This window comes from Wyeomyia smithii, chromosome 2 (genome assembly GCF_029784165.1).
Source record: "Wyeomyia smithii strain HCP4-BCI-WySm-NY-G18 chromosome 2, ASM2978416v1, whole genome shotgun sequence".
NCBI lineage: Eukaryota > Metazoa > Arthropoda > Insecta > Diptera > Culicidae > Wyeomyia > Wyeomyia smithii.
In genome coordinates this window covers 228009884-228027413 of record NC_073695.1, presented here as the reverse complement: position 1 = coordinate 228027413, position 17530 = coordinate 228009884, and the positions used below count along the sequence as shown (strand labels likewise).

The 17530-nt window shown below is 43.5% G+C and overlaps 1 protein-coding gene across 1 annotated transcript; it reads right to left on the bottom strand.

The window, feature by feature from the left end:
* Positions 1-2416: 2416 nt before the first annotated feature.
* Positions 2417-15995, bottom strand: LOC129722909 (G1/S-specific cyclin-D3-like). The gene is made up of 4 exons (XM_055676757.1): positions 15357-15995; positions 15026-15241; positions 12153-12309; positions 2417-3258 (listed from the first exon to the last, which is right to left on the bottom strand). The coding sequence occupies exons 1-4, from the start codon at positions 15561-15563 to the stop codon at positions 2897-2899; spliced, it is 942 nt and encodes a 313-aa protein (XP_055532732.1). The 5' UTR covers positions 15564-15995; the 3' UTR covers positions 2417-2896.
* Positions 15996-17530: the final 1535 nt, after the last annotated feature.

Below are 17530 nucleotides of genomic sequence, written 5' to 3'. Positions count from 1 at the left end.
TGACAATTTGCACGATGAAACTTTTTAGTATGGTTAGAGAACAGATTTTTCTTTAATATGCAATGATGAGTAATAAAAGTTTGAAGTTTATTTTTGGAGGTAAAAATTGACTTCTCTCCGCCGGGAATTGGTTGAGGAAATCGTACACAAACATGAACTGTTTTACGATTCAGTTTCACACCGTTTCGCTTTCGATGTGCGCGTCTATAATCTTTCCTATAGTTATTAACAATCATGCTATTTTTAATTGTTAAGTGTATATTTTTCTTCTGAAAAGAATACTTTTTCTCATGTGTTTGAACTATGCAAGCAAAAGATGATAATCAGTTCTAAAACACATTCGTTATTCGGGACTCGTTGTAATAGCTGCTGATATTCGTTTTGTTTTTTGCATAAGAGAGTAAAGGAAGAAATATTTTTACCTCTGTTAACACGCATATTCCGACAATCTATATGAGACTTCACGTGAATGTGAGCAGCTTTTAAAATCTCTTTAAGCTTCGTAGTCAAGAATGGGGCTTAAGTCAAGTAACTGATAATACATTTATGTGCGAGCAATTTGGTTCAGTGTAGTCTACTTTCTCTTTTGGCAGTTTTTGCCCATAACAAAGCTCAAAATAGAGGTGGGTCTACTAGATCATGATTCTCAAAGCAAATTTCAAGTCGAATCGCTCAAATCGACTCTAGTGCTTGGGATCTTTTGCGCAACATGGTTTACCTCGAACACAATGGGCACAGCGACATTACTTATCTAGGGACTAAATAATCTTATGTACAAACCTCTCTTTGCTCGTAAATTGCACGAAACATTGTATTATAGTTCGAGAGTTCGATACTCGCCACCAGTAGCGCATCGCTAGGTGGCTAGGCCTTTGGCGCGTCAATTTTGGCGCCAACCATGCTTTCGGGAAGCTTTCCTATCGGCAATCCGCGGCCGGCGCGAGGGTCGTGGAGGCCTCGATAATAGGCTGGCCAGATCTACGGATTTCTCCGTAGATATACGGATCCGTAGATAAAATCTATTCTATAAAAGCAACTCTTACCGACTTCTATTTGATTTATCTGCATATTAGAAGTAAATTTTTACTTACGCCCGTATCCAAAAATCTTACAAACAAATCTCTTTAAACGAAATGAAAAGTGATATTCTTAAATTTAATCGAACAGGATGTTGTCGAACAAATTTGATTTTATGGACGATGACTTGGTGTAATGCTGCAGCAACCAAACTGAGGGATCGTATCGAAGCCAAAAACCAATGAACTTTCTTTCCTCGCAAGAGGTTAACCCATTCGCGTCGAGTTTTCTTTTATATTTTATTCTCGTAAAATGGAAAAAAACGTTGACACAAAAGTTGATCGCTTACTTATTAATTATATACACTTTGGCTTTCACAGCCAGCGAAACACAACGCGGAACGTTTAACGAGGACAGCGAAACTTCTCTCCATATTGTCCAGAAAAACGATAAACTTAAAAAGTGGCTTCATTCTTTGCTGGAAACGTATATTCTTTTCATTTCAGTTAAACGTAATTGTTTTATTTTAGAGTTAAATTTCGTGTATAAATTAATATAAACTTCTCTTATTTAAGACTAGATTAACGATTATGGATAGAATAGCAAACGCAAAATAGTCGCAAAAAGTGCGCGAAAAGGATCGATTCGTCCAAAAAGAAACACATAACCTAAACTTTTCCACAGTCGTCGACTTTTGTCATGTTGCTTGTTTTTTAAGTAGCACTTGTAATGTTGTTTACGATGCAGGCAACTGTCGGGGGTCGTCGTTGGTGTTTTTGTCTTATATGCAAAACACCGACTCGTATTTACAGGTCTTAAAACTAAAACTAATTCGCAGCTACTTGTTTCGCCGCGAAAAAGCACATCTCCTTTGTACAGTTCACAATTAATTTCAATGAGATCGAATGCTGGTCCGTTTTGGTTCATCAGTGCCCCTGCTTCTGGCTGCTCCCTACGCATTCGCCTGCGATAAATCTAATTAATCTTTGGCAGAATTATTCTCTAGTTTTCTGTTTATTTTTGCTAGTTGTTCTTTTTTTTTCTTCTATTACTACTGTGATCATCTACCGTCTAAACTTTTCCCTACCTCTATGTCTTAAGAGATCCCTTCTCGTGTGGTAAATATAAATAAATAATTTAACAATGGTTTTCTGTATAGTTTGCTTAACCCTTATCAATTCTAAACTAAGTGAGTCTTTTGCATAACTTCGAATACTGTAGCAGATTATGAGAGAATGTATGGAAAAAGCAAACAGAATAGAACTCAGAAACTTTAAGAATGATAGTGTATAAACTAGAAGCAAACGAAAGCATATAAACAAAAGATAAATGTATTAGATTTAGGCACCATGTTGGTTTGAAAACTTTTTTGTTTCAAAAAAAAAAAAAAATCGAACAATTAAATGCATTTGTTTGAACATGTATGTATCTTTCAACGGGTAAATATATGTACAATAAAACATTGAGCCATCTGTCAAAAGTTTGAAAACGTCAAACGTCGACGCGGTGGGGTAAGGGTAAAGTGTATGATGGATGGCACTGTTTGTTTCTTAAACTAGCAAGACAGAATCAGTGTGTAAATCAAAACTTTACGGGCCCATAATGCTGGCGACGGATGACGATTAACGCCTGCGTTTTGCCTAAAGTATTTTTCCCCATTGACATGCTTACGAATCTATTGTGCATTGTTTTGGCAGTTTCGAGCCGAAGAATGGCGCCTTCTTCGACCGTTGACTTACGGGCTAATAATCGATTTAGAGTGTAAAAGTGCAATTTCAACAGTATTTAGAATCAGATAAAGGTAATAAAAATACTCAACAGCAGCGCCCTCTACCCGGCTAGAAGATCCTACCTTTCCCCAGTGAATAAACTCGCTGATTTAAAAGTATATAAACTGCACATCGGTCGGCGTTTCGGGCTGCTGCTGGGCCGGGGGCTGCTGGCCAGCGTTCGTGGTGCCACTGGAACTGCACTTCTGCGGAGCCTGCTGGTACTGATCCTTGCAGCTTCCGGCCGTGGCAGCCAGCTGCTGCTGCTGTTGGATTTGCTTATCGGCGATCTCCCGGGCGACGATCTCCTCGATGATTTTGACAATGAAATCGATCTTGGCCAGATCGTGCATCGTCAGCCGGCACAGATCGTAACCGACGGCCAGTTTGGTGGAAACGTTCAGGCCACGGGTTGCGGAAGCGATACAGGCCGCCGCCAGTAGGGAGGGTTCTAGTTGCATGAAGATTGTTTCTGTAAGCAGAAATAGAATAGAAAAGAAAATCGTTATTAGGATTATTGGCTTTTTTCCAAAGTTACACAACTGTCACACTTTTTCAACGTTTTTTTACTTGAATGTAAAACATTCATACGAGGGTGACAATTATTGCTTGAGCGGAAGTGGAAGAAATTGTAATTATTTTCCTCCCCTGCCATGAGTTCCGAAAGGAACTCTCAGGTAAATAACATTGATTAATGAGAAGAATCTTTCCTATAATTGCAACTTCCGAGTTTTTTTCGTTTTCTTTTTAGGGAAAAAGGGAAGGTAAGACGAATTGCTGCGGGCTGTCGTCGTTGTGTGCTAAGCAATACGCGCACGCAAAAATTAAGGACACCATTCGCCGTGACCATTGTTGTGCCTTGCCGATTGTGGTGGAAATCGAGAATGAGGAAAAAATCTCGAAAGAAACAAAATTAAGGATGGGATCCCATTTTTCCTTTTTATTCAAATAAACCGAAAAAGAAGATACTCTGACTCTGTTTGTTTACGCTTCTTCCGGCCTCGATGCTGATTCCCGGGAGATAATGCAATGACGAAATTTACAATTTATTGCCAACAATAACAAACAATAAATGGTGCAAATGAGACGGACAAGCCTACGAAATTGCTTATTTTCACCCCAGGATAAAAAAGCGGTCCTGTTGCGCCGATAGTAAAAAAGAGGAAACTGTTTATTTAGTTTGTGTGCTTGTGCCAAGATAGCGCGAGCTGCAACAGAATGCAATACAGCAGAGGGATCAAATTCCCATGCGTTGAAAGGCTAGGATTTATGGTTGCGACTTTTATGACCGTTTCTGCCTATTTCTGAATCCAGGGTCGGGGTTGGCGGCTTTTGCGCAAACTTCTCGATTTTATGTGTGGATGATAGGAAATCGAGCCGCTTAGAACTGGATCACGTTTTGAACGGATTTTTAGAGACTGTCGTGGTTAACGGAAAATTTCGAGATCATTCTGAAGTTAGTTAAAAACATGTGGCAAGAGTGTGGATTCCCAAGGGAATTCGGAGAAATCGCGAGAAGCTCGAACAAAAGCTGAAACTCCGTCCATCGATCGCCAGGTGCAAACGTTCATCCGGTCGCGAAATTTAAAGGTCCACCGTCACGGTTTGACTTAATCTGACCGTTCAGGAGAGAACAAAGAAGTGAAAAGCTGCCGAGCACATGGTGGCTATGCCACCACGTTTCAGCTCGCTCTGTTTGTAAACAATTCCGCGAAATATAAGCGGCCGCGTTGCACCTTGCACCAACACATCAGCGGATGTAGGATCGAAGGTGCGTGAATACGGACGGACGAACGGATAACGACGGCGGCGGCATATGTAATTTGGGAACGTCATTTCGTTGTTTCTCTCTCTTTCCTCAGCCAGACAGCATGCGATGCGATGGTGCATATCTCAAGGATCTCTCGCATAGTACAGATGCGATCGTTTACCCGCGCAAAGCACCTGTCGATCGCGTCTGAGTTCGTTTTTTTTGGTGTTCGCTTTTTTTTGAGGTGAGAGAACGCTATTATATCCTAAAATGCGTTTCACCCGACACAGACGGCGTTGCGTTTACATTCGCCCGTGGTTGGATGTTGACGAAGAAACGAAGAAGCTAAGCTGCACCTTTTATATACCTCGTTATCGAACCAGAAAAGGGCGAGAATTTGCAAAATTAAAGCTCTCGACGTCGGTTCGGGTTAGAACATTAGAACGCGGTTTAAATGCTCTTGTGAAAGGTATTTAAATTCGTTTCTTCCAAATTTGCTACATCGAACAAGAAGAAGAAATGACAGTTGCAGATGCCACACACCCGAAAGTGGAACCGAAAGGGAGCAATTGCAGTTAATACCCTTCAGGATGTTTAGTACGGACATACCCTGGAATAATTACCATAAGAATTAAAATATGCACAGCTCAATCGTAAGAAAGGGATGTTCCCGACATATGGGATCGATGACTGGAGAGAACGACGAACAAAAAAACTCGGATGACACACGCGGGTTCTTGCATTGCGATAATAATTATAGTTTGAATCTAAAATGAAATAGTTTCTTTGATCCGCAACAGTGCACACACACGGACACGGCACTTCCACCCCATTTGAAACTAGAAGACGGTGTCATTTGCACGTACCCACCAGTGGAATCGGAACCTCCATTTCCTTCCTGGTTGTTTGGTTGCTCGGAAGGAGGACGAATTATTAAACACAAACAAAGAGACCGAGAGGTAGAGAGGAAGACACCGGTGTGTGTGCTGTAATTTTCGTAACAAATGCTATCGGCGGTTATCGCTTTGTGTCGATCAAAGCAGGCACAGGATGGCAACGAAGACGACGACGAAAACGGTCGTCTGGTAGCCTTTCTTATTAGGACCGAGTTTTTCCAGCTCGATTAATTTTATTGAATAGCCAGCCAACAGCGAGCAGCGCAACGGTTGCACCACCTGGCCTCGAGAACGTCGCCTAGTGGGGTGGCGGCAGCCGCCTGTCAGGAAAGATCCTGTTGAGAAGTGTCCTACTATACCACACACACCGTACGACGTTGACGACGGTCCTTTCGGTGCATCGGGGAGGAGGAATTCTTATCACGCGCAAACAATGCAATAGGAAATGATCGAACTCGACACGGAAAAGTAACCCTAGTGGTCTCTCTCTTATTCGAAAGCTGAGTGCACATCTGCGCCTCGGAAGGTTCCTGAAAAGTTTGGAAGAATCTAACTTAATAGGATGCCTAATGCAAGTGTACCTTGATTTAAAAAAAAAGGTTTCACAGTGTAATTTTGACGTTTGGTATTTGGTCAACTCTAACTTGAACCAACAAAAGGACGCAAGTAGACCATTGGATCGTTCATAATAAGACGAACTAGTCACATTGCCAAAAATTACATAATAATAAAATTTCGACAAAAAAACAACACTAAAACTTGCGTTGACAGCCACAGAAGAGATTCACGAGGGGCAAGACAGTGCTTCGATCGGTTTCTTACATTGATGAATCGATAAACCCCACTGTCAAACTGGTTCCAACAATCGGTCAATTTGTCGACACCAAGATCGGAACACTGTGCCTACGGGAATCCATTAAGTATGGGGAAAATAGGAGGATCTTTTTATCGGGCTGTTCATAAAAAATGAAAGTGAAGTGAAGTGTTCGTTTATTTTTCATCGTTTCGAAGTGTCTGGAAATTTATTACTCTGAGTTTTGTTGTGTGAACTTTGTAAATTCAGTTTGTGTACCGTACAGTGACATTAAGCGACTAGTGATGGATGGGAAAATTACTACACCGAAAGTAACCCGCTCTGGAAAGTCCGCAGGTGAAGATCATTTGGTAGGTTTTTCAGCAAATTTCATTGCGTGACCGTGAACGATGCGCGTGAAATATTTCGTCAGAGTATGACAGTTTGTTATAAGGATGAAAATCTAGTTTATCTAGAAAGGTGCTGCGTTCATTGAAAGTGACAAAATTTAAAAAAAAAATGAACCTTTGAGACGAAACAATCTTTCAAATCCAACAGTAAAATCATCAAAATTTCAGGCCACTTTCCATAAACTAGAAATGACAATATCGCCATTCAACTGTCATTTGGGAATCCCTGCGGGTTTCACTGCTAACGGACAGCATTTTTTTCTGGTGCCTGCTGTGCCGAGTAAATCCGCACGCAGGCAGCACGGCCAGAGAGATTAGAAAATCGGCACATGAAGGCAAGAAAAGAAAGTAAGAAATTAGGGGAAGAATGGATTTAAATCATCCTTTCCTCGTGTCCCTTGACTTTGCGCGTTGCTTTGGTCTTAGTAGAAAAATACGGTTGAGAAAACTGCCAAGATTTTTGCTGCTGCACCACTTGGTAAAGGGTTATTTATTTATTGGCCGCTAAAGCCTATGCTAATAGCTAACGATTTTCCATTTGAATATGAATTGATTAAGAGGCGACGGAGGCTTTCCAATTAGCAACGGTACCGATCGAAGCAGGCAGTACATTATACTGTTTGTAAATATTGCTATTGGCCGGATTCGTGATGCTGTGTATCGGATTTTCGACTCTATAAAAATTTTCCGCTGCTTCAGAATAGGCTACTTAGCCCAAGGCTTGTTGCGCATGTGCCCGGCAGGGTCACAGCCGCTGCAATTAGCATAAACATAAAACCCGAACCACCGGCAGGAGTCTTGTTCTTAGAAAAACTGTTTATTTCATGTCATGGTAAAGTAAAACAAAGAGCTTGGCCGAAGGAAAATAAGGACGCCATATGTTGGCGAAGACGTTACTTTGTTTCTCGTTTTGGAGAGGGAATTATGCAAACAGCACAAAGGAAAATGAACTGGAAATTTGTAAACAAAAATACTGTCAAATTCCTTTGGTCTGACTTGCGTCGGTTTGGTCCTAATTGGACCCGCAACTTTGCTCGCTCCACACGGATGCTTACGATAACAGTATCGACAGCAGGATACCGATGGAAGAAAAGTAATAAACCGCGGTGAGGGCCTAATTAATTATGCACATATTGAAAAGAGGAAAAAAACGAAACCAGTTTTTTTTCGGTGTATCTTTCGCGGTGTGGCATTCAACGAGGACTCGCGAGCGTCAGGTGCAACTGGTGGAAGCACGATCATAATTTAGTTCGGCCGTTTATTCGTGCCCTCCGAAATGGGCACGTGCCCTGTCTGACCAACAACTGCTTGCCCGTGGTCAGCGATCATAAAAACCGATCATTAACGTGGCGAACCAAACGATAAAAGGTGCAATTGCACGCGGGCGCAAGCTGCATGCACGCGACTCAGACGCGTCATCATCAGCTCAAGAAGCTGCGAGAGAGACCGGATTGAAAACTCGTCAAACAATCTCGACAGTAATTTTCGGTCCATGGGCGAACAACAATCCCAAACCTGGAGGGGACTTCGTTCAAAATCATGATCCGATTTCAAGACTTTGACAAAAAAAAAAACAGTGTACAAGAAAAATCCCTACTGCAAGGGTAGGGGAATGCCAACCAGGTGTGATTCTGATATGAACTTTATTTCGGCCAACCGACAAACGTCTTCTGTGTCCCCTTTGCCGTGGAAAGGTTTCCGTCTTCGTCGAAACGGGACGATTCTGATTCTGGTAAAAAGCGGATAGTTTGTTGAAATGAGTTTTTTTTTCTCCCAGTTTTTTTGCCCAATGATAATGATACTGCTTTTCCGTCAGGAGAAGTGCCATAATCTTTTACGAGCGAGGAGCGAGCGGTCGTAAAAACAAGATTCACTCACTATTAGTTTCGATTTTGCTTATCATCTAGCTAACTGTTTTCGCCCTAATCGACAACGTCGACAAGGGGAAAGCTCGTAAATATCCTTTTTTTTTGTTATTTCCGAAAAAAAAGGAAACTCTTCTAAAAAATCGTAAACCTAACCAAAATTGATTATCTCCCGGCATTGTTCACAGAAATTGCATCCTTGTGCGAATATCTGAGGGGATTTGTGCACTTTTCGAGTGGCTGTCAGCACAGGAGAAAGGAAGGGATTGACTAGACAACGGCAAATTGTGCGTCTGAATGATGAAGTGGTAGTCTCTAATTAATTGTGCGTCTAGAAAGCACCGAACTGAGCAGCAGCAGGGCAGGGGTAAAACTGGTTGTTGCTTGGGCCAAGGATTAACCGGTCTCCGGCTGCGAAATCCTGTAAGATTTATTAATTGAAACCCGTTCGGCTCGGGGTTGTCCCAACGTTGGATGGCTGGCTGGGGTTCCGAGGACACACACCGAAACAGGGTTGACAAACTTCGGCGTTTTATGGCTCAAAACAAGGTGTATCGGAGTAATTAATTTATTGATCATGCGGTGTCCCACCGTACTTCGTGTTCGAGAATCCTTTCGCTGGAGGGCGATAAATTATCCTGGGGAATCGTAACTGTCAACCTGGAACCAGTCATAATTTAAGAACGGGAACACTTCAAAACATCTGAGAAATGGCTTCGGCTGGCAGTTAGAAGAACAGTGAGTTTCGAGCGCTGCTGGAGCGAACAAACAAAATTTTGAATTCGCAAGTCACCACCGGAGCAAAAGACGACGACGACGACGAAACGAGTCCTGTGTGGACAGGCTTTAGGAACGACAATAGAGAAAATGAGCATGCAAAACTATAATTCAAGGACCCGTTTTGCCAAGAAGGGGGCCTTCTAACGGCTGAGAAGTAGGCTGACGAAGCGACGAGGGGCCAATGACAGCTGCCGAGAAACAGCGCTCCTGCGGCGGTTAGAATTTCCCTTTTCTTACGAGCACCGTCGAGAAGAACGACGTGATTCGGGTACAGGATTTAGCGTGAAGTTTTTGGCATACAAGCACAAATCTGTAGAAGTAGTGTCGAGAGCAAGAAACCTTTTCGCCTCAAGGTAAACATTATTCGTCGCACCTTCGGGTAGGAGGAGGTGGCAAGGATTCGTCTGGAGACGAAGTACGATCAAAGAGAAACAATGCCTGGCAGATGTTTTCATACCGCTGCGCCACTGAAGGCGTAGATTTTCGCATTGCACTGTGGCACCCCTTGCGATTAGAGTGTTGAGGCAACAATCGGCTATCAGCAATTCGAGAGATTTGACTTCTTATCGTGCAAGCGTTTCTTCGTAGAACATATTTATTTACTTAAAGACGCAACCGGTATAATGTCAGTCAAGCCTGACACCTTCAGGAGTTGAAATGATGGGGGTCGAAAGGTGTCAACACAGCGGAGTGAAAAACACCTGGACTTTTTAGTGGCACATGCTCACTCTTGTCCATATTTTTGTTGATTTACAACTGCTCTAGCTCGATTCGACCAGGTTGCGGGTGCTGGCACCCCGAGAGAACAATGACCAGCGCAGGCGTCCAATAGGAAGGGCCCGCACATGTCACGTGCTATTTCGTGTCTGCGCAGGTATGCAACCCCTCTCTCGATGACGGAGCTGGACCCCTCGGCAACAAGTGTGTGTCCAGTGACTTGAACTCACGCGTGAGGGTGAAACCGGAAATTAACATAAATTTTCTTGTCCGTAGTTGTTGTTGGCTTTTTACTGATCGAGGTGTTGCGATAGCGCTGCAATTACCCTCGCTTCACAAATGTCAATTAAGATGACGTTAGGAAGTCGAAAGGGAAAAAAACTTTTTTCCAAACAAACCCGGAAACAGGCAACAGTTGCCCGCGGTTTCGGGCACCTGCTGCTGGTTTAATTTATCTACCATCAGAAGTTTTTCTTTCCGAAAGCTAGGCGCAAAGGATCTCGCCGCGTAATCACCCTATTCCTAGGTCAACCTGCAGGAAAGGACGCACTATTCCAACAGGATTCCAGTGCACCTTCACCTCATCACTCATTCCGAGTAAGAAAAGGAGAGAATTCGAATCAGAGGGCAGATGTTTGATATCAAAAACGTGGAGTTCATGAAGAAAACACGAAAACTACTTTTCTCCCGTTTTTCTGTTTTCCTGTAGAGGTACCCAGGAAAACAAAACGATAGCAGATGTTTTGCCTGCCTCTGGTTCGTTCGGCCAAGGACCTGTTGTAATATTTGTTGTTTCCTGAGGTCCTCCTTCTGGGTCCTTTGCGCACAGTGCTACTCGAGAGTTTTGCGTTTGTTGGTGGGTTCAAATTTTCGAGTATTTCGCTTACCAGTTTGTTTGTGAAGTAATGCGAAACCGCGTACCATCGCCGTTATGTATGGGAACGAAAATTTCTTCTCACGCAAAATGGTCAGCTTGCCCGGCGGAAGAAAACGAAGTGCGCAGATTTATCTTCTCCGCTTTGGGTTTGCTTTTGTTTTCGTCGCAGTGCGACGGTAAGCACCATTCAATTTCCGATCGTCGCCCTGTGGGTTGTGCTTTATACCGGCAACAAAGTTCAATCCAAGTAAGCGAGAAACCGGTTGAATTCATCTTCAGGGTCACCTCTCGTAACTGCCGTTTTGCGAATAAAATTCCCTTTAAACCACGACCGAAAGGGGTTGGCATGTCATATTGAATCCACAAAAAAAAGAACCCTTGCTGCTCGCGTCGCGAGACAACGACGATTGTTCGCGTTTTTTCTGTTGTTCCATCTACGTTCGAGGGGTTCATTTAAATGTCCTGCGTGCTTTCGCACCTTGTGCCTCGTGTGACTGAACGACTGAGTGCTGGAATGAAACTGACGAAAATTCCGACAGAGGAAGCCGTTAGAACTTACACCCCCTGTACGCTGCAGATGACAGCAAAGGCAGCGAAATTTTATCGCGACTGCCGATAAGAACCTGGACCGAACTTCGTTTGTTCGTTTTTTTCCTGTATTCATTTGTGTGCCTTCCACGGCCGATAAGTTGGCTAGAGCTAGAAGGCCACCGCGAAAAGAAATCGACAAAAAAGGTTGTCCTTGCTTGCGAAACAGCAAACACGAAATCGATCGCGTCTGCTACATTCGTCTGGTTTTCGAAGGAGCATCAGACGGCGAGGCCAACGGCCCACTTGGGCAGTCAGCGCACGTTGCGGCCAGCTCGCCAGTGCGACATACGGAAAGCGCCAGTCCGATGAGTTGCCAGATAAACCAGAAGCCAATAATTTGTTGATAGTGCGAATGTACGTCGAAAGAGAAGCTGTCAAATATGCTGTAAGTTTCGCTACCCGTTGTTGTCAAAGTTAACGAATAGATCGAATTTATGACTTTATCAGCTCGCAGACTAGGGGAACGACTCTAATCGTCTTAGAGACAAATCGTAAAATTCCGCCGGATAAAAGTTTGTGCGATCATTAACAAAAGTTTTTGGCGCGTCCGAAGGACAACCAAGCAGATGTCGTCGGGTCACGACCGTAATTATGCGAGCAGTAATTACGAAGCTTGACAGATGCGGTTTGGCCGAAGTTGACAGTTGTTGGATATGATTTCTGGTGCAAGATAAGTAAAAAACTTACCGGTACTGCAGACGTGAATGAGGGTGTGTGCGTGTTCTCGTAGCCGGGAGTCATCGCCGCCCCATTTGGCGCGCTCCATGATCTGATCGACGTAATCGAAAGCGGTTACCGCGGTGATGTTCCACTCAAGCTTGCTGATCAGCAGGAGCTCCCAGCTCTGTGAAGTAAAAAGAAAGTGTTAAACATCGGGTGGAGTTAATCAATAATGTTTTATTCATAGTGGGCACGTGTAGGGCCTTCTGGAAAGGAGGGGGTTCCTTGTTAGAATCGAGTAGCGCGCATAAATTTCTCGCGTGGTCGATCGTGAAATGTACGACGCCTGCTACGACGATGGTGATCTTATCCTTAATGCTAACGCCACACGACCAACGGCTCGCAGGAACCGTTAAAATTTATGTCTTAAACTGTGTCAGTATTTGAGTTCAATTGCTGCAGTTTGCAGTTTTCTTCCTACATGTGGAGGGAATCTCCAGGTAGCATGTGACCTGGAAACAATGCGAAGAGGTCCCTCCGGCTCCGGCCGTGCGGATACGATTAATTTGTGACCAACCGCAAAATTGCGTCATTATTGTGACGATGCGCAAATGCATCTTCCTGCATCGGCCGTTGCCGTTTGAGGTTAGCTTGCCTCGCATGATTAATATCTTTCCGTCCGTCGCTGTCCCATGACGCAGAGCCAAGAACACATCTGCCATCGTAAAGTTGACGATTTCGGTTGGAAGATGTTTGCCTTGGATCTTGACCCTGTTTGTTCCTGATCTTCCCCCGGGCAGGTATTCGCAGGGGTTGAGCGGGACACTTCATTTATATTCATAGCAACTGATGAGGAACAATTTCATCCCTTAATTCCTGTCGGATCCGGATGTTAATTTGTATAAAATTGCAATCAAAGTTGGGATCGGTTTGGCCCTGCACCCTCCGAAGGCAGGAAGTTTGGGTAGAGTTGAAACGAGAACGTCATTTCTATGCTGCGTCGTCTGTGGGAACAAACGAATCATTTCTCATTTTTCCCAAAACTTTTTCTCTTCACACTTACGACGACCCATTTAAGGAAGAGCAGATAAAAATTTATACCTGTCAAGATAATGCAACCGAAAGTGAAACAGATATTTTTAATGATTTCCTCTCGCTGCGGTGTTCAAATGAAGAGTGATTTTGCACAATGTTATCCTTTTTTAAGCTGAACCATTTATGGCCAGAGGATCGATCGTCGCGATGGCGCTAGCAGCATTCGTTGCGCTTTAATAGCGATCGTTTTTTCTAACGCCATCGCGCGCGCCGCCTGCTTTGATTGATGAAGCAAAGATTTTCAAGATTAAAACTTCGAATCCGGGAGAAATTGAATGGCATTCCTCGAGGAGAATGGATCGCTCAATAAAAACAGACCAACCATTCTAGGAACTCATAAACGGTTGCCCTTGTCTTCGCCCTCCCGGTCTGGCCAACACACAAAAAAGGCCGGAGGTCCTGTTTGACTGTTATGAAAGCTTGCAGTCCATTAAAGGTCCTTTTTCTCATGGGGGTGTTATTGTCGGTTTATTGCCGACGAGAGAATGAAAATACGCAAAAACCGACAACCGTGAAGTCGGTCGGACGGACGGAGAAAACCCGATTGTACAATGAAACGTGTGAAAAAGTTGTAAACTCATTTTTCAATTCTCGGGAAATCGACCGAGAAGATGATGGAATTTTTGTTCGAGTGTTTTCTTGTTTTCGTTCTTAAAATTTTGGTTTTTAAAAGGTTCCACTGTTTTTTTTTCTCCACCGGTGATGAATAGCATTCCGAACTTGGTGGTGGTCTTTTGCGAGAGATGACCGTCAGCGTGATCGGGGATCGAGTTTCACCGGTTTTAAGGTGGCAGTGTTCGGTCGATCGTGTGCGGATTAGGCGCGACGCGATGGCGGCGGCGATCGCATCCGAAAGGAGTAGCCGCTGATTACTGCAAATTGCGGCCGAAAACAGCTCCGATCTGACTGACAGCTTTTCGGTCTGCATGGGGGTTGATTGTCCCATTAGATGCGTGTGTCCACACCGTAGCGAAATTGTGCAGTTAATTGGACTTGATTGATATCGGATTACCGTCGAAGGAAACCCGAAAGCAGGATGATGGATTAGGTTTTGAATATATATGGTCTGGTACGGGAGCGAATCAATTAAGTCATTCTCGCATTGTAGTTGGTGGGAAAATTGCGGTTTTTTCTCGTTCTTGGCGAGCACGGGGCTGTCAGTCGGTGGAACCGACAACCAGAGGTCGTCCCGAATGCGGGTGGCCACTATTTATGAGGGATTTACTGTTGTGCTGACAGATCGCTTCACTCTCAGATAGCAACCCTTTCTAGAACATTTTGTTTGTTAACCTAACCCTACACAGTGAGCACCTTCCAGCGTTAATGATTCCCTTCCGCATACAGCTTTTGTTTCGGTTGAGGCAAAACAAAACTCGAACAAAAGATGGTCTGCGGTTTTCGCAGTTGGACAGGTAGCCGGAAGTTAGTAGCTCTCAAGATGGAAAGGGGACAATCATAATACCGGTCGACGAGATGCGTGCGTCCTCCCTGCCCGGGTGTCAGTAGTAAATTAGACGTATCGCGCTCGCTAGTGAAAGGAAACGCACCAAACGAAGGGTTACACGCTTCCGTGAATTTCGTTTTCTTAAGATATTTTCAACAATCGGCAGAACAGACACTTCACTCCCTCTTCCTTTTTCAAAAAAAAAAAAAAAAATAAAAATAAAAAATAAATAAACCGCGCAGGAAGACGGGATCAAGTTCAAGATCGCGGACCTTTTCGTTTGTCATGACATACTGAGCTCCTCCCTGACAACCCGAAAAATAAACTCGAAAAAACATTGTCTAGTCGAAACAAAACTTACCCTAATTTGATCGGGAGAGACGGCATGATCGGTGTAGGCGCTAAGCACATCCACAGACAGCGGATGGCACTGGCGAATCTTGGAGGCCAACAGAAGCGCACAGCATCCTAGCAGCTGCAGGTGGTAGCGATCAATCGGACATGCACAAAGGAACCGATCGAAAAAGTTCACCGCCAGCGGGAAGGTTTGCTCTTCGCACTTCTGTTCATCGCATACCTGTGATCAGAGATGAATAGAGTGTTAGAATCCGTTTGGCAAGACCAATTCCCGACGACTAGCGCCACTCTTTACATCACACCCGATAAATCTAATTTCACCACAAAACACTCACCTCCAGCATCCAAGTGGTGACGATCTTGCGCATGTTCGGCTTGATGTCCCGTTGTACCGAGCCGAAGTAGTTGCAGGGCGGGATCGTCAGTCGCTCGAGACTGATCAAGTTCTGAATGACTCGAGCATCCGCAACCATCGTCGGGTCCGGTTCGGCAAACTGACTGTCCACTTCGTCGTAGATAATCTCCTTGCACGCCAGATCCATATTTAGCGCGTTTGTTTCCAAACAGTTCCGTTATCGCACACAATATTTACCGTTATCGTTCGTTATATCACCGAAGTTCTATTGACACAGGAATCGAGATCCCAAATTTTTTCCCACACAATCAATTTCACTCAGAAAACTCTTCACCAGCAAGTTCTCAGAAGTATCGTCCCTTTTTCCACTAGTCCTTCTTATGCAATCATCACTCAGCATCCGCACAAGGTGTCTTCTTTCACCAATGCTTCTAGTTTCTCCAGCAAACCAACAAAACTCTAGCAATTTCTTAACCAGTTTTTCCTTGTAATATATATCAGATATCCTTCGAAATAGTCTCTAGCACAACCGTACGCTTCGCTGTCCAAGAAGTTTCTGACCGTTTCGAGTCCTGGCTGGGAACGTTTTGATATCGAAGTAAGCAAGTAGCGACCGGCTGATCTCGATCCCTTCTTTCGGTTTTTGCCTTTTCCTTGTACAGCGCTACATCAGACCAAACAGAAAATATACAAACAAGATATTCCACTACATATGCGCGCAAGGTCTGCCCGGCGCGATTAGGCTCAGCTCGGAGCACACGGATATGAAGTGTACAAGCGAAGCATAATTGCGAGCTTTTTCACTTTCTCCCTCTCTGTTGCTTAGCCAGTGCCGGCTGCAGTGGAGCTTTTTTCTCTCTCACACATCCTTCGCCTGCAATCATCTGCTGATTGAAATCGCACCGAAAGCCGGTCCCACAGTGGTATTGGTGAGGTAGAGAAGGAGAGCACGTTTGTTTACAATTATTTTGCCTTCCATCGCATGCTTACGTACGTATTGCAATAGGTAAGATGGAATCCTGCAATGCAACAAGCAAGAGGAAGAGGTTTCAGACAGATCGCAACGATGCGATGAATTTTGCTCCTACAAAATACCACAACAATCAAGAACCCTTGCAAAGTATTTTTTTCATTCAAATCGCATGTATGTATTAGCAAAAATCATTTACCTAAAAACCTTTCAAATGCATCTATAAGTGTCGGTGCATCCGGTGACGAAAAAATTATGTAAGTCGATCGATTCTCTAATAAAAGGCCTTTTCCAAAAATATTTGAGTATATCAAAAAATATAGTATTAATTAATTGATCCTAGAAATTTACTTTTTGAAGTAGAATACTTCTCTCAGGAAGGGATGTGAAATGAAAATCTAAAACCGAAAAAAGTGAAAAATATGTCCAATTTCAAATGCTAATAAATCGGTTAGTATTCGATGGATTTCCTTCGTTCATGCAGCAATAGATTGGAAAATCTTCTAAGATTCTTCCAAAATGAAGATAATTGTAATTTTATTATTCAAACTATTGTACTATTGAAAATAGTTAAGCCTTGTCAAAACGGAAAATTAGACCTCTGATTGGTCGTTATAAGATTGCTTCCCAAGCACGGTCGACATAATCATATACCTTGCAGTTTAAAATATGCTATTTTGCCTATATCAGAGCCTGTTTCTGCCGAAGCCGCTCATAAAAGTTCTAGAAAGCGACAACAGTAGTCGTCCATCCTTAGCAGCAGCACTAGCAGTGCAGTGGATACCAGCGAAAGTGGATAGCGGCCACAGCTGTGGCATAGCACAGTGGGGCGACTCCATACAAAGGCTGGCAAAGCAAAAAAAGTTTCGATAAATGCGACAAAAACTTGGTATTTACATAATTTTGGGGCGCTGAACGCGAATTTGGCATCCATTTTTTGTTTGGGGCCGTCCATAAAGCACGAAACCCAATTTTTAATATTTTTTGGCACTTTCTTCCTTTTTATAGAATTATATGATCTTTGACCACAAGTAGTGCCACCGGGCGTATTCCCCATTGAAAAAAAAAAACGTTATTTATGGACGACCCATCGAACTAAACAAATTTTAATTATACTTATCTTATCCTATATATTATACTTATCAGCAAGAAAAATGTCTTTCGCTGCAATTTTCATTTCTTCT